The following is a 24550-nucleotide window of genomic DNA, read 5'->3' on the forward strand; positions in this document are numbered from 1 at the left end:
AAGATATTTTTGAATTTTAGGAAGAGAGAGAAAAACAATAAGATAGCACAAGATTTAAAATTTTTAGATCTAATGCTCCTTGTTTTCGAAAATTTTTGGAGGAAAAACACCAAGGAACACCAAACTTAAAAATTTTAAGATCAAGACACAAGGAAAACTCACGAACACTTTGAAGACTCACAAGAACATGAAGGAAGAACACCAAACTTAAAATTTTCAGAAAACCAAACTAAAATTTTCGAAAAACATAGAAAAATCAACAAGAAAACACCAAACTTAAAGTTTGGCACAGGATTTAATAGAGAAATTATTTTTGAAAAATATTTTAAAAAGAAAATAAGGATTCTAAAATTTTAACACGACAATAATAAGAGACTCTAAACAAAAAAAAGAAATTTTTCCTAATCTAAGCAACAAAATAAACCGTTAGTTGTCCAAACACGAACAATCCCCGGCAACGGCGCCAAAAACTTGGTGCACAAATTGTGAATCACACTTTTCACAATTCGTACCACTGACCAGCAAGTGCACTGGGTCGTCCAAGTAATACCTCACGTGAGTAAGGGTCGAATCCCACGGAGATTGTTGGTTTGAAGCAATCTATGGTTATCTTGTAAATCTTAGCCAGGAAGTCAATTATATTTATCAGTTGAATTGTGAATAAACAAGAGAGCATGAATTAAAGGTTACTTGTTGTGCAGTAATGGAGAATATGTTGGAGTTTTGGAGATGCTTTGTCTTCTGAATCTCTGCTTTCCTCTGTCTTCTTGTTCACGCACGCACGTCCTCCTATGGCAAGCTGTATGTAGGGGATCACCGTCGTCAATGGCTACATCCCATCCTCTCAATGAAGAATATGCTCACATGCTCTGTCACAGCACGGCTAATCATCTGTCGGTTCTCGATCATACTGGAATAGGATTCTTCATCCTTTTGCGTCTGTCACTAACGCCCAGCACTCGCGAGTTTGAAACTCGTCACAGTCATTCGATCATTGAATCCTACTCGGAATACCACAGACAAGGTTAGACTTTCCGGATTCTCATGAATGCTGTCATCAGTTCTAGCTTTTACCACGGAGATTCTGATTAAGGAATCTAAGAGATACTCATTCAATCGTGTATAGAACGGAGGTGGTTGTCAGGCACACGTTCATGGTTTGAAGAAGGTGATGAGTGTCACAGATCATCACCTCCATCACAGTTAAGCGTGAATGAACATCTTAGATAGGAACAAGCGTGTTTGAATGGAAAACAGAAATACTTGCATTAATTCATCGAGACACAGCAGAGCTCCTCACCCCCAACAATGGAGTTTAGAGACTCATACCGTCAAAGAGTACAAAGTTCCGATCTAAAATGTCATGAGATACAAAATAAGTTTCTAAAAGTTGTTTAAATACTAAACTAGTAGCCTAGGTTTACAGAAATTGAGTAGACTATAACAGATGGTATAGAGATCCACTTCTGGGGCCCACTTGGTGTGTGCTGGGGCTGAGACTTAAGCAATTCACGTGCATAAGGCCATTTTGGGCGTTCAACGCCAGGTTTGGATACATTTCTGGCGTTGAACTCCAACTTTTAATCCTTTTCTGGCGCTGGACGCCAGAATTTGGCAGAGAACTGGCGTTGAACGCCAGTTTACGTCATCTATCCTTGAGCAAAGTATAAACTATTATATATTTCTGGAAAACCCTGGATGTCTACTTTCCAACTCAATTGGAAGCACGCCATTTCAAGTTCTGTAGCTCCAGAAAATCCACTTTGAGTGCAGGGAGGTCAGAATCCAACAGCATCAGCAGTCCTTTTTCAGCCTAAATCAGATTTTTGCTCAGCTCCCTCAATTTCAGCCAGAAAAATACCTGAAATTATAGAAAAATACACAACTCATAGTAAAGTCCAGAAATATGAATTTTTCCTAAAAACTAATAAAAATAAACTAAAAACTAACTAAAACATACTAAAAACTATATGAAATTAACCCCAAAAAGCGTATAAAATATCCGCTCATCATCACCCTTATCTGATGCTGTCTTTCTCACACAATCCTGTGCAACTCTGCTTTTGTTTGCCAATTCAGAGAATGTTCTGATTTTCATCGGGCCCACGGTACTCAGAATGTCACTCTGAAGTCCACCTTCATATTTAATACGTTTCCATTCTTCGAAGTCTTCCAGAGTACCCTGACAGATCTTAGAAAATCGACACAGCTCCTCAAATTTGTTTGTGTACTTGTCTACTGACATTGAACCCTGCTTCAGTTGCAATAATTCAAGCTCTTTAGTCGTCCTGACCGAATTGGGGAAGTACTTTTTGTAGAACTCAATTTGGAATGTGCCCATGGTATCGCAGCATCATCCAGCTGCAGAAGACGACGGGTTCCCTGCCACCAATACTGAGCTTCACCCACCAGCTGGTAAGTGACAAACTCAATGCACTGATATTCAGGCACTTGTTGTGCTTGCAAAGCTCGTTCCATTGCCTGAAATCAATTATCAGCCTCTATCGGATTCGTGGTTCCTTAAAAGATCGGTGGGTTTACTTTCAGAAAGGTAGCTAACATCATTGGCCCATTTCCGCTGTTATCCTCGTTACCATTATTAACTTGCTAACCAAGGACCTCATTCGTTGCCTGCATAGTAGCTGCCATATTCTCCACGGCGTTCATAAAGTTCACGGGATTATTTGCAGTTGTTTCAGGTTCCACATTAATATTCCGGCCTCTGCCTCGACCGCGCCCGCATCCACGAATATGCCAAATGCATGCTCATAAACAAATATGTCACATATATCAATTAGATATCCTAATTAGCATAAACACATACCTAGAGTATGCCCAGAAGCATATCCAGTCTGTCCCTCAGGCTCTACAGGAACAAACTTCTCTGATACCATAACGTAACACCCTACCGTACAGAGCCTTACGCTTAAGTCATAAAGCAGAAGTGGTGAGGTATTACAACTTCTAAAAGTAAAATACATACATAATATAGTTGAAAAAAAATTATATCTAGGAGTCTTGAAGAATAAGCTAAACAAAAGTGAAAATAGAAAATTGTGTCACACTTATATGAATAAGCGTAAAACAAAATGGACAAGATCAAAGGAAGGCTGAAAACATAATATACATATCAGAGTTCCAAAACACAGATATCAAGCTCCAGACTCGACCTGCGAAGCTAAGGCTGGCCAGAGTATATAATTACATATATATTTATGCAACCCAAAATATAACTCAAACTATAGAATAAACACCTATTTCTCCAAGTCAACGTCTAGGAGGGACAAAATACAAAACATACATGCGGATATTCTATAAATATATATACATGGCATAAAATAAAATATGACAGTCCAAAAGATAGTTCTTCGCTTGTAAGCAAGGTCTCCAGACGCTCAACGAGGTGCCTCTCGACCTGCTTCTGAAAAACAACAAAATATATATGAAATGATAACCGGAGGTTCTCAATATGTTAAAGGCACCCGCATAGTTAATATAAAAGGTCCCAGAAAAGCCAGAGGCATTCCTACAACTCCAACACTCAGATTTTAGCTTAAAGATTCAACTAATCCTGAAATTAGGTAAGTTATCTAAGATATTCAAGCTCTAAACCTAACTTTAACTTAATACTTCACTTTCTGTCTCTTCCAATCTTCCGAATCACTAGTGGAACATCCCCCCTCGCACCTCCGCCAAGAGGGGTCTCTCAAAAAATATACACATACAATTCAGGCAAGGAAAGTACAGATAAAGGAGCAATTACAGCAAGTAGCAGATAAGTAGAGTTAAACAGTTAAGCAAACCAAAATAATGCACACTCAAGCAAAATATATAGATGCATATGATGCATGCATGTCCTATGGCTAATGAGCTCATCTGTCGGTTATACAGCTAACCCGACATGTCCTGGTAGCTAACCATTGGACAGTCTCTCTATACGCGCATCCCCAAGCTCAATAATATCCATGAAAAAAATTTCAAGCTCATCCATGGGGAGACAAAGAACCCAGGGAGTCAAAGTGTTCGGTCACAACTTACGTACAAAGGATCAACAATTTGTCTCAATTTTTGCAAGTCTCATATGCTCTTAAATTCATTATCATCATCATTACATATCTCATTGAATCTCAAATTCATCATTATTACTATCATCATTCCTCATAATCACACCTCCCATTCCGTTCATCTATAATTTAAACTCAAAACATAATTCTTTCTTTTCTAAATAAATCAAACTTAAAACATATAATCCTTAAACCAATTCTTTCTAAATAATCACCCCAAACGAAGCTTCTAATTTTTATAAAAATTTCAATAGCATCTCCTCTAAAACTCAAACTTCTGCCACCTTTCAAGGGTCCCAACCAATAAACCACAGACCTTTCACTCATTTGAATCATTTCCAGTAGCAAATCATTTTAAAATCAAACTAATTCCAATATTAAATCTTTTCTAAAAATCAACCAACTCCAATAACAAACCATTCACAAAATCAAACCACACATCATATACCATTTTCATAATGCATCAATAATTCATTCAGTTCATTCCTATCTTAAGGTCTTCTTGCCTAAGTTTTCACGTGACATTAAATATTAACTACGAGAAACCAAAACCATACCTTGACCGATTCCTCCCTAAGCTCGGAACACCTCAAAAATCTCTCTTTTCACAAGCTCTAAACTTCCAAATGTCAATTCCTCAAACGTAATCACTCGAATTTCATTTCAAACCACCCAATTAAACTCTAAATCAACAAGAACACAATCTAATTTAAACAATATCACTATGATCATCATAGGGTTCACTAATTCAATGATTTCAATGATAAACAAGAGTTTAATAGTTTCTTACCTTACCCGCAGATCTATTGGACAAAACACAGTGATTATTCGCTACTAGAGTTCACCTAAACCATCAAAAAGGATCCAAAAAGATTTGGACACCTAAGGTCACTTAAGTGTTTTTGTAGGTTTGCATAGCATCCAAAAGAAAAATTAAATAGTGGATAGTGGATGCTCTAGGCATATGACCAGAAAGTCAACATTCTTCATCAAGCTTGATGAATATGATGGATGATTTGTTACTTTCGGTGACAATAGAAAAGGAAAAATTGTGGCCATAGGTAAAGTGGGTAAGAACTTTTCTTCTTTCATAAATGATGTCTTGCTTGTTGATGGTTTGAAACATAATCTTCTAAGCATTAGCCAACTTTGTGATCTTGGATATTTAGTTATTTTTAGAAGATCGGATTGCTTAGTTATTTGTGAAAAATCGAGTGATATTTTGTTTGAGGCAAAAAGGTGCAACAATGTGTATGGACTTACTCTAGAGGATTTAAAAGATCAAAAAGTGACATGATTTACCTCTATTGAATCTAAAAAATGGCTTTGGCATAAGAAATTGGGACATGCAAGCATGTATCAAATTTCTAAGTTTGTTAAGAAAAATTTGGTTAGAGAAATTCTAAATATTAAATTTGACAAAGATATTACTTGTGATGCTTGTCAGTTAAGCAAACAAGTAAAATCTTCTTTTAAAACCAAAGATGGAATTTCCACTAAAAGGCTATTAGAAATGTTGTATATTGATCTTTTTGGTCCTACTAGAACTTAAAGTTTGAGAGGTAAACATTATGGTTTGGTAGTAGTTGATGATTATTCAATATATGGTTGGGTTCTTTTCTTGGCTCATAAAAATGATGCTTTCTATGCCTTTTCTACTCTTTGTAAAAAGATTCAAAATGAAAAAAATTTAAAAATTACTCAGATAAGAGTGACCATGGAAAAGAATTTGAAAATCAAGATTTTGAAAGTTTGTGATAATTTTGGAATAGCACATAATTTTTCATGTCCTAGAACACCTCAACAAAATGGGGTTGTTGAAAGAAGAAATAGAAGTCTTCAAAAAATGACTAGGACAATACCTTGTAAAAATGATGTTCCAAAATTTTTGTGGGCCGAAGCTTTAAATACTGCTTGTTATATCCTAAATAGAACAATCATTAGAAAAGGCTTGAAGAAAACCCCCATATGAGCTTTGGAAAGGAAATCCTCCTAATGTCAAGTACTTTCATGTTTTTGGATGCAAATGTTTTGTACTTAACAATAAAGAAAATCTTGGTAAATTTGATCCAAAATCATATGAAAGAATGTTTGTAGGGTACTCAACCACTAGCAAAGCATATAGGGTTTACCTTAAAGAACATAGAACTATTGAGGAGTCTATGCATGTATCTTTTTGTGATGCTAACTCTATACCCAGTGCTATCTTAGATGATAATGCAGGAAGTGAACCTGAAACAAGACCTCAAGATCAAACAAATTTCAAATCTGTCCCAGATGTTGAAACTGTCAGTCCAGAAACTTCTCTTCAGGACGGAGGAGACATTTTCATTTTGTTTCCTGACCAAGCCAGAGAATCCAGAACAGAGAGCTCAAATGAAACCTGCCAAGGTAAAACCTCCTCTCAAAAGCCTCGTGAATGGAACTTTTTGAAGGATTACCCCCATGAATTCATCATTGGTAATCCTTCACAAGGCATAACCACAAGATCCTCAAGAAAGAAGCAAGCGGATGCAAGCAACGTTGCTTTCTTGTGCCAATTAGAACCTCAATGTGAAGTAAGCTCTAGAAGACCCATCATGGGTTAAAGCCATGGAAGATGAGTTGTCCTAATTTGAGAAAAACAAGGTCTGGACACTTGTACCGTACACCAATGGTAAGAAGATAACCGGTACTAAGTGAATTTTCAAAAATAAATTGGGTGAGGATGGTTGTGTGGTCCGCAACAAGGCTAGACTAGTGGCCCAAGGTTACGACTAAGAGGAAGGCATTGACTTTGATGAGTCATTTGCTCCGGTAGCAAGATTGGAAGCAATTCGGTTGCTTCTTTCCTATGCTACCTATAAGGGTTTTAAAATATTCCAAATGGATGTTAAATGTGTCTTTCTAAATAGATTTATTGATAAAGAAGTATTTGTGGCTCAACCCCCTGATTTTGAAAATAAAGACTTTCCAAATCATGTTTTTAAACTCTCTAAGGCTCGTTATGGCCTTAGGCAAGCTCCAAGAGCTTGGTATGAAAGACTTAGTGCTTTCTTATTAAAAAATAAATTTCAAAGGCGTACTACGGATACTACTCTATTTATAAAGGAATCTAATAATGATATTTTGCTTGTTCAAGTTTATGTGGATGACATAGTGTTTGGTTTGGCAAATGAATCATTGTGTAAGGAGTTTGAAAAACTAATGACTAGTGAGTTTGAAATGAGTTTAATGGGAGAATTAACTTTATTTCTTGGTCTTCAAATCAGACAAACTCCCAGTGGTATTTTTATTCACCAAGAAAAGTATGCCAAAGAATTGATTAAGAAATTTGGTTTAGAAAACTCCAAACCAATGGGAACTCCCATGCATCCAAACACTAAACTTGACAAGGATGAAATAAGGTATAGAGGAATGATAGGATCTCTCATGTATCTTACATCCTCTAGACCGGATATTGTTCAAAGTGTGGGTGTATGTTCTAGATTCCAATCTCACCCAAAAGAGTCATATCTTTCGGCCGTCAAGAGAATCATTAGATACATTAAAGGCACATGTGATCTTAGCTTGTGGTATCCAAAGTCTAATGACTTTTATGCAGTAGGGTTTTATGATGCAGATTGTGTGGAAGACCGAGTTGATAGAAGAAGCACTTCCGGAATATATTGCCTCCTTGGAAGTTCTCTCAACATGTGGTCAAGCAAGAAATAAGCCACTGTTGCACTATCCACGGCTGAAGCCAAATATATATCTGCGACTGCTTGTTGCTCTCAACTTTTATGGCTTAAAACTCAATTGGAGGATTATAAATTGAAAATCAATAGTATACCTTTATTTTGTGACAATATGAGTGCAATTAACATTTCAAAAAATCTTGTACTGCACTCTAGAACCAAGCACATTGAAGTAAGATATCATTTTATTAGAGAACATGTGCAAAAGGGTACTATTGATATCCAATTTATAAAATTCGAAGAGCAACTTACTGACATTTTCACTAAACCTCTATGTGAAGACAGATTTTGTTCCTTGAGAAACAGTCTAGGAATGATGGACTTAAGTTCTTATTGAATAAATGTTAAATTTCATGCCTCTGTGTATTTTTGTCTCGTAGGCAGCAGGGAGACAAATCTGGGCAAGTGATGAAGATCTCCAAAGGAGGGAGACAAGATATTTGGTACCTTGGACCTACACCAGTTTAACCACCTCTGGGCCTATTCTATGATATGGGCTCATTGCTCTTGGGTATCATAAATTTTCTTATTTTATTTTTTAAAAAAATAATTTCTTTTCTTTTTCACATCATATCTTTTAAAGAGGGAGTATTGTCAAATCAAATATTTTTCTTATAACTTCTCCCACTTTTCATAGAGAGTTTATTCGGTTGTCAAGCCTCTAATTTTAAATTAATTTTTGAAAACCGTTTTTCATTAAAGGCATTTGTTTTTAAAAGAGGAAGTTTCCCTATGCATTAATGGTGGTCATTTACTCATAACCTCTCTCTCTCTCCACTTCCCTTACTCTTCGCCACTCTCTTCATCTTCTCTTTTTCTACTTCACTTCATCCAACATGAGAAAGAAACTCCCTACCAGAAGAAGCACCCGAATCCCCATTCCTAAAAATTCTCCATCATCCAAAGAACCACCAACCCATACTCACATACACAAACACTTCCATTCGTCTTCTTCACCTTCTTCTCATTCCACTGATTCTATGGCAAGAAAGGCTATTCATCCAAAGGGTTCTACCCCACGCAAGGAAGCGGCCTCATCTCAAAAGAAGGCTTCTCAGGGAAAAGAGCCGATGCATGAAGAAGATGACTCTCCCTCTCCACCTTCTCGTCCTTCTCCACCTCCATGGCGCTCCACTCCTCACCCCTCGGGTTGCTCAGCCCCTTCTCAGCACTCAAAACACTCTGTTCTTCACAACACCAGAGAACTCCCGAATCTCGACTCCTTGGACTTCAAGAATAAGATTGGTAAAAGTCATTCTCACTATGACCCTCATCGCTTTATCTCTTGTGCGGCATATGAGTTTCATTCTCAAGTACTGGTAAATCGAAAGCTATGTGCCTCTTTTGTTGTTGATCTAAAAGCACTTGCTAGAAAAGGAATTGATTTTAAAAGTAATTTTCATGATTTAAAATGGACACTCTTTTTCAAAATCAGAAAACCAATTTATCCTAACTTGGTACGTGAGTTTTATGCAAATTTGATTCTTCATGAGGGTGAACTCCACTCATATGTTAAAAACACTCACTTTACTCTGAGTCATGAAACTATGAGTGCTACCCTGGGATATGAGGACAAGGGGGCCAGGGCCTATATGTCAGAAAAATGGGATCACCATGTTGGTATTTCCCTTCAAGACGCTCTGGCTCGGGTTTGTGAAATTTTTTCTTCTCTGGATGGTACCACTTTAACTCATAAAGCTCTCGGTCCTATTCGAGCCCTGTTGCATCGGATCATTACTCATGTCATCATGCCTCAAAGTGGCTCCTATGAAAGGATAACAGTTTGTGATACTCTTGTGTTGTATGCCATTCTGAATTCTATTCCCATATCTTTTGCATATCTCATGATTAGGCATATGTGGGATTGTGTCCGCAGTGACAAAAAGAGCAATCTGCCTTACGGCATGTTTTTAACTTGTATTTTTGAGTACTTCAATGTTGATCTTAGTAATGAGTCTGTGGAGAATAGGGTCTCGACCATCAAAGGTGGGGGTGTACCTGAATCGGCCAAAGGAAAAAAAGGTGAAAGGTTCAAAGGCATCTGTGTTTTTTAAAAGTGAAGATGAAAGCCTTCCTTCTACTGAAACTTTTGATAAAACTCAGTTCTCCGGAATGGTAAAGGATGTCCTCATAGAATTCTCTAACATGTCCAATCTAATGGTTAAATCATATAAATATGCTAGAAAGCAAGATTTTGAGAATGAAAAGGTTTGAACAAAGTGCCATAAATGGGTGAATTTGCTTATTAAGCATTTAGAGACTGTTGATAAGAACACGGCCAATTCCAAAGGAGAAGAAGACTACTTTGAATCTAATGCCAATTTGTCTGATGCCTAAGATTTTATCTCTATTGTTTCTGCCTATAGACACATTTCATTTTGCTGCTTTTGAACTCATTTTCAGTTGAACTATTTTTACTTTGGATGACTGTAACTAATTACTTTGATACTGTTTATGTTTTTTATATTATGGACTGCATTGCCTTTCTCTATTATTTTTTTTTTGCAGGGTCCCTTCTTAATGACAAAAGGGGGAGGAAAAGACTAAAAATAGGGCTGAATTGAAATTGAAAATGGGGATGCTGGTTGCTCTGTTTTATTATTCTTATGTACTCTGCTTTTATTATTTTTATGCTATGTTGGTGCTCTATTTTGAATCTTTTATTTTGAGCACTTTGTTAGTGGATTAATATCAACTTGAGCCTTGATTATTTTTGATAAAAGTGTTTACTCAAGTATAAGCATTTTCTTGATAAAATATGGCTCTGTTATTAAAGGTTCCATGTTTTAAATCTTTTATCTTTTTGGAACTTTTAGAGCATGCATACAGGTGTTGCTTCCATGAATATTATTTGGTAATTAGGCACACATTAAGGGGGAGCATATTGATCAATAGAAAGGGGGAAGATTCAGCCAAACCATCAAATGGAAGTTTTCTAATCCTAATCCTTTCAATTCAGTTTTAATAATGTTTGTCATCAAGGGGGAGATTGTTGAGTTTGAAAAATTTATGTTTAATTTAAATGATGATCAAATATTATTAAAATATTAATTAAAAAACTATTAAATTGTTATTTTCTTCCAATAGTTTGTTTAATGTGTGTATTAGTGTGCAGAAAATAAATTTAGTTTCCTATTAGGCCAAAAGTTACATAAGCCCAAAATTGATCATTGAAGAAAGTTCATCCTTGGACAAAATAAATTCAAAAAAATTAATGGCTGAACATTAAAATTAAGAACAAGCCCAAATCACAAGCCCACTTTGACAAAACAAAAGAATGATGAATCTAGGCCAAAGACTCCTAGCATGCTTCAGTCACCCACTCTCTTGTGTAATGGAATTCAAAATTCAATTTGGTTAATTGCATGCATAGGTAACCCAAACTCAAAATTAAATTGAGTTTATTGTGCATTGAAAGCATTGTATCTTCTCTCTCCTCTCTCTTTGCATTCGGTCACATCCATCAGAAAAGAAAAAAGAAGAAGTTATCAGAAGCCTATGAAGAAAAAAGGCTATGAAGTAGAAAGGCTATTGAAGATCTTCCTTCAGAGGTGAAGATCTAAAGTAAGGCAAAGCAAGATATTTGCCATTGAAGGCATGATTTGAAAAAAGGCTTCAAGATTTTATTTGCCAAGAAAAGGGAGGATCAACCTCGGTTAAGAAGAAGATCCACCTTGGTGAAAAGATCACTTCCATTTTTGTTCATCAAAGAAAGAAGATAGCTGCTAAGCTACACGTAGGAAGAAGCACAAATGGAAAGCAAGAAGTTGTCCTGGGTCAGAAGATCATCAAGGGTCTGAATCCTTTCTTGGAGCCAAAGACAAGATCAAGGGGTTCAGATTGAATGAGCTTGATGAAAAGGGTTGAGAGAGGTACATGCATGTTGGTTTTCGGTTTTTCTTCTCTCTTCTCTTTGTCCGAACTGCTGTTGATTTTGGTTGGAGAAGAAGTTGCTTGGTTGAACCGGTTTTAACCTTGGAAGCTTTCCCTTCTATAATAAGGGTGAACGGCCAAGGGTTGGAATCAAGGAAAGCAAGCACAAAGTTCTCATAGCTATCTTGAAGCTACATGAGTTCTTCTCCTTCAAAGATGTTCATTTTGTTTTCTTTTTCTTAGTTTTGTCTGTCTGAGTCTCATGGTGAAAAAGGCAAACATGGTGAATTTGTAAGAAAAAGCCAGTGAGAGAAAAAAGACAGTGATCAAAATTAGAGAAAAAGTCATAGATGTTTCAGAGTTTCTTTGTACATCTTTCTATTGTGTGTCATGATTCTGTGGGATCCCCTTGCAACTTGGGTTAGCACTTTGCGGTTGAAAGCTTGGTTTGAGTCCAAGTCAAATTCAGATTGGGTTTAGAATCTGGATTTGTTCCAGATAGGAATGGGTAGTTCCTAGGGAGAAATTGATGTATGTAATGTTGTGAAAACATAGTGAAATTTCATCATTGTTTGTGATGGAGACTGGATGTAGGCCACATTGCACCTAGTGGCTGAACCAGGATATATCTGGTGTTACTTCTTCTTCCCTACCTCTTTCTCTGTTTCTGTTTACCATGAGACAAAAACAAAAATGTCTCTCAACTCGGTATGAGACAAAACAAAAGTGTCTCTTAACTCGACACGAGACAAAAACAGAAATATCTCCTGAAGTTTCTCTGAAAATCAGAAATTAATATACAACAAAAAAGGGGCTAAGATTCAGTCCCCCCTTCTCTTAACCACTGATTAACATCAGATTGGATGATATGGTTTAGTTGTCTTGTTTGGAATTGGTGTTGGTGAAATTGGTGCAAAATTGAGTTGCAAAATCAAAGTGGTGAAGCTTTGGTGGATGTTGGGTTTTGCCCAGAGGAAAGCCAAGTGTTGGAAAAAAACCGCTGTCATTAAGGTTTGGGTTTTAGTTTCAAGTAGGCATTGTGTAAGATTATGTGAATGTCTGGGTTAACTGCCTCTAGGATAGGATTGGATGGAAATTGATTGTTGTTGTGATTAGTTGGATGGATGTATGTATGTATGAGTATGCATGATTTAAATTATTGTGATGTACATGATTATGATGGTGATATGATTGCTTATTGAGGCATTCGTATGGAAATTAGGCCTGAGGCCATGATAGGATAAGGTATCCCCTATGAGGTAAGGTCTGTTAGTGGAAGTTGAAAAGCTAGATTGTTGTGTTGAAACTTGTTGGTTATGTGTTACGCATGATGGGTGTTACAAAGTGAAAGAGTTTTGTACGCATACCACGTATATGCACAAAAGCAAGGTCATGCGTACGTACAACTTGCATTTTCGAAATAAATATATTTTGTGCGTATTTCGTGCGTACGCACAAAAAGGGGGTTCATGTGTACGAATGAGGCAAGCGTACATACGATTACCCTGTTTTTCAAAAAATGCTGTTTTCAACTATTTTTGCCTATCCAGCCCACTTTTTCACCTCTGTAACTCCTGTTTAAGGTCTGATAACTCATTTTAAGCTTGAGAATGAGTGTGAGCATAGTTAGGGAATGAATTTGATGAATGTGAATAAGAATGTGGATTGGAGAATCAAAGATAATGATGGGTTGATGAGAGTTCATGGATAATGAATTGATAGAATATGAAATTGACTTTAGAGATGATTGGCAAGGTTTGGGTGATATCCCGCTCACGGTATGAGTTGATTATGATATGTTTGATCGTGCTTATGCTTAATCTTGACTATGTTAAAGATGAGTTTGATGAGGATAATGATTATGATTGAAAAGTGTAACAAACACTATATTCTAAGAGTGTGCTGGGTACTATATCCCTGATAGATGGTGATTGTGATTATGGTGAGGTTAATTGAGGAACGATTATATTGGGTTGCAGTTTTGTTTGTGATCTTGGTTGTATATGATCTGTTTTTCCTTTTATTGCATCATATTCTCTCTGTTTGTAAAGTGTGTCGGGCATTATATCCGCCAACTACAATGTGGACGGTAACAAATGGCTCAATAACACAAAAAATACCCCACAATATTATTACCTAAATCTAATCCTAATTTACCTTCCTCTGCCACTCCTATAGTCCCACTCATGCCATCACCCCCTGTCACCATCTTCCTCTCCCGTTGCAGCCATGTCGTCGCGCTCCCCCTCCTCCCCCCCAAAACTAGTGCCAACCTCCGTCGCAGTAGGGTAAGGTGTGACCTCTCACTGAAGAAGACGACCATAACAAGGAGCCCCGTCACTACAAATACTCTTCCTCTTTCTCTTCCTTCCCACTCCTATAGCAACGTTGTACATCATCGTCTCCACTTGGATCAACCGTTGTGCCACCCCACCACCGCGCCGTTATGCTGGACATCCGGAGATAGCCGGTGAGTACTGCCTCGCGCGAAGCAACCGCATCTCCTCCGCCTCAAAGGAACTTCACAACCCCCTCGCGGCAGTACCGCTGCAAACCGCTCTTCAAATTGTCGTCATCGCGATGACAAGCCAACCACCGATCGTCAATCAGAAGTCCTACAATGTAAAAGACATAAAAGTACCATATTGTTTTTTTTAGATCGCTCGATGCTTGTCTGAGATGGAATCGATTATTTCTTTGTGGCTCTTTTAGATGTTTCTTTTGTGTTCATGCAACGAAAAGGAGCTTGAATGATGTGGAGGTCTACATGAACAAAAACATTGACGCAATGGAAAAGGGTGCAGACACAATCATAAAATGTGTTTATGAGGCAATTATTTTACCTAATTCTTATTATTCAAAATTTATTTAATGTTAATTACTCAAATTTTAATTTTTTATAAAAATTAAAATTAATAATTATTAAATGGAGTTGTTTACTTTTTCTTTCATTATATAAAAAAAACTCTACCTCCTTCACATCTCTCAAAAGTCAAAACACACTCACACACGTACATTCTCAAGTCTCACCGCCACCCTTACTCACTCTCACTGGTGAAATCGCATCTCTGTGTCCCTATCGTTGCCGCCTCCAGTTGGTTTTCTACCCTCATCGCGCCTCTAGTAGCCTCGTCTCTACCAGAACACCAAAGCCTCGTTGCCACTGGTCTGCTACACTTCTCAGCCAACTGATCCTTCACACCACCAAGCACGTTGTCGCCACCGAGTTCGTTATCGCCGCCAACTGCTCCTTCTCACCGCTGCTACTCAGCTCCTCTCCTGCCACAGTGTTGCCGCCGCCTCCACCTCCTCCATTGCATGTAATTAAATTTTATGTATTAGAGTTTTTAAATTAGGGATTAATTTGTTCAATAATTTGCTTGCGAGAAATTATTATATAATTATAATGATGAGAAGACACAGATATAGTTTGGCCTGCACATTATATTTAGTTTAAATAGAACTAATTAGGATTAGACAAAGGAATAGATTATATTAAAAGTCTAATTGACTAGACATAAGCGCATGAGGTTGATACTTGATTTTCTATATTATGTGAAATTTCTAATGTTTTATTATTATTGTTTTATGTTGCATGTTTACGATCTCTAATCTTCACAAATCAACGAATCATAGAGAGAAGATTTGCATGATGTTAAAAACTTGTATATTAATTAAAATTTTAACTTTTTGAAACACTTAGTTGTTTGTATCTACAGTTGGTTTTGACACTTTATGCCAAGGTTCTAAAAATCGGACTGGAATTGGTCGGTTCAACTAGATTAACCGAGAACCGGTCATTTAGCCAATTCAGTTGACCTTCAGAACCGTTCTATAAAAAACCAGTAAAAAACCTGTTGAATCGATGGTTAACCGGTGAACCGGCCGAACTGGCCGGGTTTTTAATGGCACTGGTTTTTTACTTTTAGGCTGAAATGACGTCGTTTTGATGCGTAGAAAAAAAAAAGAAAAATGAAAACCATTACCAAACGTCTGAACCCAGTAACCCACCCAGCCACCATCACCGCTATCCAGTCCTCAGCGTTGGTCGACGGTGCTTCTTCCCTCCTTGCGCTGTTCCTCATCGTTTCTGGCTGTCACCTCTTCTCTGCTTCCCATCAGTCTTCCCGTTGCTGCCTCTTTGCTCCGCACTGTATCTCATCGTTGTTGCAGACATTGCTTCTCCTTGCCGTCGTCGCCTCTCAAAGATCTTCTTGGAGCTATTGGCGTCGCAGTCTCTGTCGCCGTAGTCATCGTCATCTTCGAGCCCTCTATCTCCTTCTCTTTCTGTCTGAGCTGAATTTCCTTTCTCCCTCGCCGTCACTTCCCTTCCTCCCTCGTTGCCGGTAAGCACTGCTACTTCAATTTATGATGTTACTGTCTTTTGAAATAATGGTTGATTTGAATGATTCTGTTGAATTTTTTTTTGCTGAGTTAATTTTGTTGATGAAATTCTTAGTTGGGGTTGATGGTTGATTTTAACAATAGTTGTTAGTTTTGTTAATTTTGTGTTCTGAGTTGGGGGTAGTTGGTGATGTGATTATGAATTTAATTTGGATGCTGAGTATGAATTCTTTGTTTATTTTTTCTATTTTTAGATTTTCTGACTTTGAATGCTGAGTTCTCTGTGTTTGGGTTCGAGTTTTTATTGCTGAATACTTTATTAGAAGTTTTTGTTAAAATTTTTTGTGATTCTGAATTTTTTGTTGCTTGTGGTTTCTATGTAAGTTTGTTATTTTGAATTTTCTTTTTGTGAATCTTGAATATGATCTTTTGGGTTCTGGCCTCCAAAAGCAAGAAGTGTATGTTGTTGCCAAGGATGTAATTAGAGGTAAAGGAATTGCTCTGAGATGATGAACCTAGATAGAAGAATTATGTAGCACCAGTTTATTGTTGTGCAAAAAGTCAGAGAGAGTGAAAGGGAATTTGAGAATGAAAACGAAATTGATTTAATTATGATCTGTAGGTCACTTTTACATTAAAATGTACAAATATTTATAATAAGTTGCTATAGTTTCTATAATATCTATATGTATATTAAATTTTAATAATTTTTATTATATATTTAATTAAAACGGTTCCATCCCGGTTGAACTATTGAACCGATTACTTGATCGGTTCAATGACCGGTTCGGTTCTCGCAACTTTGCTTTATGCTTGTTCTTTTGTAATTTATCTATATGTTAACTTGTTCTATTTATTTATTCCAATTGTTCATGAGATGAGATACTTGTGGCTGGTTTTAGGTCCAATTTGGGTAAACAACTTAATTAAGTTACTTTTGAATAAATAGCTTAAACAATAAATGCTTATATTAAAAGTAGCTTATAAATAAGTTATTTTGTGTTTGGTTTTTTAGTTCTAAAAGTACTTATTTTAAGAGTAAAGTGATAAAAAGCTTTTTATTATGAGAGAAGTCATTTTTTTAACTTCTCCATAAGCACCAAAATAGCTTTTTAGAAAGTTGTAATTTTGTTTTGAAAATTGTACCAGACATTAATACTACACCTTTTCATAAGTTAAAAGTTAAAAAAAGTCACTTATGAACATATCCAAACGGACCCTTAATAGTTTTTAGCTTACCATGTTAGCAGATTTAGTTTAGAAGGTTGTACTGATATTTGTACAAATTTGTGTATTTTGTAATAGCAGAGTTCAATATGCTGATAGAAATTTGTTTAATATACCCTTGGAGTAGATTTTGTTTATGTCATGTTAATTGTGAATCTTTAGAATCAACTTTCTTTTTCTTTGTCCTTTGAACAGTTGCATAATTCAGTCAAACATGGTGTTGTCTTCAATGGAAGTTGAAGCTGCCCCTTCTAAGGCAAAACCATTGCCTCCAAAGCCTATGTTCGAGCCTTTGAAGCCTTATGAGATGTCTGATGGTCAGTTTCGGAAGGTATCTGTTCCACAACATCGCTACAATCCTCTCAAAAAAGCATTGTTGGACATCTATACTCCCATATACGAGCAGATGAAAATTGACATCCGCATGAATTTGAAGGCTCGGAAGGTTGAACTGAAGATGAGGCCAGATACACCCGATATTAGTAACCTGCAAAAATGTGCTGATTTTGTCCATGCTTTCATGATAGGATTCGATGTCTTAGATGCCATTGCTCTACTTCATCTGGATGAGCTCTATGTTGAGTCCTTCGAAATCAAGGATGTTAAGACACTTCGAGGTGATCACTTGTCTCGCGCTATTGGAAGATTATCTGGTAAAGGCGGTAAAACTAAGTTTGCAATTGAAAATGCAACTAAGACGAGGATTGTGATTGCTGACACTAAAATACACATTTTGGAGTCATTTGCCAACATCAAAATTGTTAGAGATTCTCTTTGTAGGCTTATCATGGGATCACCTGTGGGTAAGGTATATTCGAAACTAAGAGCAGTTACAGCTAGACTGGCATAAAGGTTTTGATCTTCCTAATCATGATCTAGACTTTTTTTTTCTAATTCTATAGATTATGAGATGAAGTGTGATGAGGATGAGTTATTGTGTAAGTGGTAAGTTCTTCAATTCTTTTTGTTAATTCAACTATTTGTCAAAGTTCAAATCAGAATTATAAACAATGTAATGGAATAATTGTAAAGTTTTTGCTCTATGAACATTTATTATAAGAGTTTAATTTTGATACATTGTCTACATAGTCGTGCAATCACAACCGTTCTTTTAAATGACTATTCACGCAGTCAATGTAAAAGGCAGTTATTTTTACTAATATGACGTTATATGATTGGATGTATGTGTAAAACGATTTTACCCTGCCAGTGCATAAAAAACTGATTGTGTTTAACATTTTTTGTATGCCTTGGTAGAAGAGAGTTAGGTGAGTTTGGTTCAAGAAAATATTTTAAATTTTTATTCATTTTTTTCTGAATATAATTTCTATTTTCAAATTTTCAAAAATATGTTTGCTTTGATTCATTGTATTTTATTTTCAAAAAATGAAAATATTGAAACTATTTTTGGTTTTCTTTAATTTTTTAATAAATAAAAAAATTGAAACAAAAATTTCATTGGCCTCATCTCATTTCTCAGTGGTAGCAACTTTCACCCTATTTTTTTCTCAAGCATTAGAATCCCAACCAGCATATCACTTCCAGAAAATAAGTATCAGTTCCTCATCAAGACATGAAAGTATTACTTTCTGGTCATAATTATAGCATAAATCCTACCATCATCTTTAGCAACCTTCAATATGAACTATCAATTGCTTATTAACTCGTACCTAACAAAACCAAACAATAATATTTATTCACTTATTTGATAACAAAATGCACACTTCACAAAAAATCTAACAATTAACAAAACATCAAGAAATTTTAAAACAATGGGCAAAAGGAGACGAATCAACACGAAAATTTCGGAAATTTTAGGGAAAAAATGGGCAAAGAGGATCAAGACAATGAACAATGGAGCAGGTCAAGGAAAAAAAGGGGACAAATCATCCACAATGAGACAAAGTAGAAATTGGTTGGTGGAGCAGGTCTTCGATGGAAAATGGCGATAAGAAGAGTACAAAGAAGCAGCGAAGGCAGAGACAGACGCATTTGACGACGACAAAGAAAAGAGGAAGAGAGGCGGCGGATGAGGTGAAGTCGTCGGAGAAAGCCGGGAAGCAACGAAGAAAGGGAGTGAATATTATCATGGGCCAACAACATATATAATATTAAAAAAGTATGCAAAAATTTATATAATGTAAGATGAGTTACAAAAAATATACCTGTTCCGTTCGAGTCCAGCCGAGGTATGTGTCTCCCAACGAGGCTACTTAGCTCTTGGTGGAATTATACGTCGTCTAGGAGGCAGTCTCCAAGAATAACCTCGGCACGGTGAAACACGACGGTGGGAGCACCTGCAAAAAGCACTCTGATGCTCAAGTAAGTGTGGGAATTATAAGAGATGAAAGTAATAAATTAGAGTGAACTATGTAACCTGTTTTCTTCTGAGCTATTTGGTCTCATTTTGTAGATGAGCGTAGTGTTGTCTTCTGTTTGTTTGTTCCGATATTATCGGTTTAGATAGCAAGTTCCATTGTTATTGGTAACAGCTGGGAAGTGGGTTTTGACTTGTGTAATGATTGTGCTCAGGTTGTGGCTTCTGTTAAGCTAGTTTGTTCTCCGATTTTGTGGTCGGTTAGGATAGTGGTATTTGTTACCAAACTTTTCGGGGTACACGTCATAGCCCACAAGCTTGTCTGGCTCTATTCCGCTAGTGGCAGGCAAGCTTTGTGTATTCGTAAGATTTTCCTTCTTCCGCTATTTTGTAGTAGTTTTTTTTTGGGCCCCTTTTGTGTGGAAGAGAGGATATTGGTTGGAAGAAAGTCAAGGAGTTTTCTGTGTTGTGAAATGTGCTGCGATTAATGCGTCCCTCTGTTTCTTTGGGTTTTTGATGTCTGTAACGGTTATCTTTTAATGTGCCCACTAAGTTAGTGGGCTTTGTAATAATATCTCATTCTAGGCTTGGATTTGACATTTTTGCTTCCTCGCATTCTACCTGTTTAAGCTGCAGTATGACTTCCAAAGGTTAGTTCCCTTTCTAATTTTACTTCTATTTTTTTTTTTTGAAATGGCGAAAGAGAAAGATAAGAAAACGGCTGTTGAAGAGAAAAAAGATAACCCATATCATTGGGTTCATGACGATGTCAAGACCCGGTCTTCGTCGTACATTGATGCTGAGTCCATGCGTGAACTCGAGGGTTTGCGGGTGGTAAGGGAAGGTCTGGGTGTTGAGTTACTTTACTGTTCTAGCGACGATAGGGTTTTCGAGAGGAGGGGTGACTGGCAATACTTTTATATGTATACACCTTGCTTTTTTGAACTTGGTGTGAAGCATCCTTTCTCTGCGTTTGAGTGTGATGTGTTGACGCAGCTAAATTGTGCGCCTTCTCAGTTACACCCAAATTCTTGGGCATTTCTTCGTGCTTTTCAATGTTTAATGGAGTTTCTGTCTTTTCCTTGTTCTCTCCCTTTATTTTTCTCATTATTCCAGTCAAAAGGGGTTCGGAGAGGGTTGTGGGTATGTTTGAGCAGTTACCCTGGACGTTCCCTTTTCCTTCTTTATAAATCCTCTTTTAAGAATTTTAAATCCTTGTTTGTAAAAGTGCGGTCAGTCGAGGTCGAGTATCCGTTTTATTTGGACGACGAGTTGATAGAGAGGTTTCCTCTCTATTGGTGTTCAGAGCCATGTCAGATCCTTGAGGCTGTTGAACGGAGTGAGGAGGAAGAGAGGGTGTTAGATTTTTTGGTAGAGTCTTTTGCTGATGGGGAGTGTTTGTCTATTCCCGAGGTTCTTCAACTCCACGATTCAGGGGATAGTGAGGGTTTGAAGGCTTACATAGGTAATGTTTGGCTTTTTCTTTTTGTTTCCTCATATTTTAGATTTAATCCGACTTTTGTTGCCCTGCGCAGGTGGACGAGTTCCTCTCCTCGATCCGTCACGCTTGCAGTCCTTCCTTAAGAAGAAAAAGGAAAGGATTACTGATGCTTCTGAGTTTGTGAAGGAAGGTGGTGGGGACGCCGTCCAGTTTGTTGCTCAACCGTCGTCTTCTTTTAAGAGAAAAAGGGATGATGCTGAGAAATCTGTGGAAGTGATTTCTGAAGGTGATAGGGAAGGTGTGGGAGCTAGTAAATATGTGTTTGATAGACAAAAGAGGTTGCATAGCTTTATCCCTGGTCATTCGTTGTGGAGCAATCAGTTCTCTTTTGCTGAGCTCTCCGACAGGGTGTCTCAATACCCTGGCGATATGCTCATGACTCGTCGGATTGGGGTAGAGAGTTTACGGAAGTTCATCTAGGTTAATATTCTGTTCTCGACTTCTTTTATTTGTTCTTGTGTCTCTTCATTTTAACCGAGTTTGATGTTCTGTAGATTGTTGCTTCGCGACTAATGTGTGCTGGTCGGACGACTGAACTTATTGGTGCCGAGCACCAGGTGGCTATAAATAGGATTGCTGAACTGGAGAGGACTTATAAGGAGAGGATTGCTGAATTGGAGAAGTCTGTGACAAAGAATGACGACGCTGTTATAAATGCTACAGCCAAAATGAAAGATTCTGAGGAGGAAGTTGGTCGTTTGCGGGACCAAATCCGGCTTTTGCAAGCCGAGGTTAAGGACAGCGATGTTGCCAAAGGTCAGCTTACTTCTAGGGTTCATGAACTGGAGAAAAATGGGATGGAGATGTTTCCTTATGGTTTTGAGCGTGCTGTTAGCCAAATCGCTGTATTGGCACCAGAGTTTGATTGTGATCGTTTTGACATGACCAAGATAGTGGTCGGTGGAAAATTGGTAGTGGACGGTACTGTGGAGGATCATGGTGAAAATATCCCTCCTGCTTGATTTCTGATATCTAGGTTGTTTGTTTTGGGCATGTGTGTCCCTTTTGTTGTATTTTGTTGACTTTTTAGCTAATTGGTTAGCTCTTGACTGCTAATAGTTACTGGTTTGGACTGATGTTGGGAATATTTGGCAATTGTTTTGCTTTTTTGATTATATAAAATGTGTAGTTGTATGTTTGTTGTGTTTGAGAATAGAATAAGATGAAGATAGATAATAGGACTCAGATTGATATACGTGTCAGTCTGATTTCATAATTTGATAATTTGGGCGTCCGGCCTCGTTAAAACCCTCCTTAGGTAAAACCCTTTCTTCTGGGAAAAAATCTCTAAGGGGGAAAAAGAGTACCTTCATCCGCGTAATGTACAATTTATGATCTATACAATTTGAGTGAAGAAATATTCTAATTTCCTGAAACTGGATTGCCGTGTAGTGTTTGGAGCTGGTAAGCCCCCATTCCGAGCACTTTAGATACTCGGAATGGTCCATCCTAGTTTGCGGCAAGCTTTCCATGTGAAGGGGGTCGTCTGGCTTCTTCTGTTCGTCTGAGGACTAAGTCGCCCTCCTCGAATGTCCTCGGCACCACTTTCTTATTGTGCTTCATTTCTGTCGGTTGTTTCTGGGCTCTCTGTTTAATGGCGGCGATTTCCCTGTCCTCTTCTGTCAAATCAAGCTCGGCATATCTTGTGTTAATGTTATGTTGTTCATCATATAGTTCGGCTCTTAATGTGGGAACTCCGACCTCTACAGGGATTAATGCTTCTGACCCATAGACTAGCTTGAAGGGGTTTTGCTCGTGGTAGTTTGTATTGTGGTGTTGTAACTCCACAATACCTCTGGGATTAGCTCCGCCCATTCTCCTTTCGCATTATCGAGCTTTTTCTTTATTGCCTGCAGTATAACTCGGTTAGCAGCTTCGGCCTGCCCATTGGTCTGTGGGTGTTCGACCGAGCTGAAATGATGTTGTATATTAAATTTTTTTAGAAATGAGCCGAGCTTATTATCTGTAAATTGTCTACCATTGTCTGATATTATTTCCTTTGGTATTCCGAATCGACATATGATGTTTTTCCAAATGAAAGATCGTACCTTTTCGGCCGTTATTCTTGCTAACGGCTGTGCTTCGATCCATTTTGAGAAATAGTCTATTGATACTAAAAGAAATTTTACCTGACCTAGAGCTATTGGAAATGGGCCGAGAATATCGAGCCCCCATCTGTGGAAGGGCCAGCTTACCTCCATGCTGTGTAATACTTCGGCCGGCTTTGTAGAGATAGCTGCGTGCTTTTGACATTTGTCACATGTCTTGACTTTTGTTATGCAATCCTTTTTCATGGTCGGCCAATAATATCATGCTCGGACGATCTTTGCGGTGAGAGCCCGTCCTTCGATGTGGTTCCCACATATGCTCTCATGGACTTCGTCCATCACCTCTTTTGCCTCATCTTTATTTAGGCATTTTAGCAATGGTTGTGAGAAACCGCACCTGTATAGTTCTCCTGTTATGTTTGTGTAGAGTCTTGCTTTTCGTCTGAAGTGTTGCGGGTTGAGCTCGTCTCTGGGTACGATACCTGCATTGATGTACTCAAGGAAAGGTGTTCTCCAGTCTTGGAGGTGGTTAATGCTTGTTATAGATAATAGTTCAATGCTGGGTTTTTTAAGTGTGAGTTGTGATAATGCCGATGTTTGTGTGTCCGTCCTAGTGGCGGCAAGTTTGGATAATATGTCTTCTCTAACATTCTTTTCTCTATGTACATGTAGAATAATGAATGAGCTGAACTTTGAAATGAGATCCTTTGCTATGAGCCAATATCGCTCTAGCAAGGGATCTTTTACCTGAAATTCTCCTCGGATTTGTTGCACCACTAAGAGGGAATCACAGTGTGCTATTAGGCTTTGTGCTTGGAGGTTTAGGGCGAGCTTGAGTCCCGCTATGAGGGCCTCATATTCGGCCTGATTGTTGATTGCCGGGAAGTGGAACTGGAGGGATTGCTCGGCCACCACTTTGTCCCCTTCTTTCAGGATTATCCCAGCTCCGCTTCCTCCTCGGCTGGACGCCCCATCCATGAGTAATTCCTAGGATTTATTTTGCTCGTCCGGGGTTAGTTCTGAGATGAAGTCTGCGAGGATCTGTGCTTTCAATGCCGACCTTGGTTGAAAGTGGATATCGAATTCTGAGAGCTCGATAGACCATTTGGTCAGACGTCCGGCCAGTTCTGGTTTTGTCAGTATTTGTCTTAATGGTTAGTTTGTCCTCACTATTATTGTGTGACTTTGGAAGTAGTGCCTGAGTCTTCTTGCTGTTATTACAAGTGCTAAAGCTAGCTGTTCTATCCTCGGATACCTTTGTTCCGTTGATTGCATGACTCTACTGACGAAGTATACTGGTTGTTGTATTTTTCCTGTCTCAATGACTAGAGCCGAGCTTATAGAATAATTAGAAACAGATAAATATAACTATAAAGGTTTACCGACTTCTGGTCTTTGCAGCATGGGTGGTGATGATAGAATGGTTTTGAGCTCGGCGAACGCTTTCTCGCACTCTTCTG

General features: G+C 37.8%; 2 protein-coding genes and 1 pseudogene across 3 annotated transcripts; 2 read left to right on the forward strand and 1 right to left on the reverse strand.

The window, feature by feature from the left end:
• Window positions 1-14631: 14631 nt before the first annotated feature.
• On the forward strand, window positions 14632-18267 carry LOC107614483 (uncharacterized; annotated as a pseudogene). Its single transcript, XR_015896772.1, has 2 exons — window positions 14632-14973; window positions 17420-18267. The product of XR_015896772.1 is annotated as an uncharacterized LOC107614483 (transcript).
• Window positions 18268-21554: 3287 nt separating this feature from the next.
• LOC148549432 (uncharacterized) lies at window positions 21555-22004 on the forward strand. The gene has a single exon (XM_088496537.1). The coding sequence runs from the start codon at window positions 21555-21557 to the stop codon at window positions 22002-22004; it is 450 nt and encodes a 149-aa protein (XP_088352663.1).
• A 1347-nt stretch (window positions 22005-23351) lies between these two features.
• Window positions 23352-24068, reverse strand: LOC148549433 (uncharacterized). The gene has a single exon (XM_088495742.1). It carries the CDS (start codon window positions 24066-24068, stop codon window positions 23352-23354), a length of 717 nt encoding a protein of 238 aa, XP_088351868.1.
• Window positions 24069-24550: the final 482 nt, after the last annotated feature.

Source organism: Arachis ipaensis, chromosome B8, assembly GCF_059453495.1.
Source record: "Arachis ipaensis isolate K30076 ecotype BB chromosome B8, ASM5945349v1, whole genome shotgun sequence".
Taxonomy (NCBI): Eukaryota; Viridiplantae; Streptophyta; class Magnoliopsida; order Fabales; family Fabaceae; genus Arachis; species Arachis ipaensis.

What these genes read in the sequence shown, in the direction of transcription:
- LOC148549432 (XM_088496537.1), top strand. Translation starts at nt 21,555, where the DNA reads ATGTGTGCTGGTCGGACGACTGAACTTATTGGTGCCGAGCACCAGGTG.
- LOC148549433 (XM_088495742.1), bottom strand. Translation starts at nt 24,068, where the DNA reads ATGGATGGGGCGTCCAGCCGAGGAGGAAGCGGAGCTGGGATAATCCTG.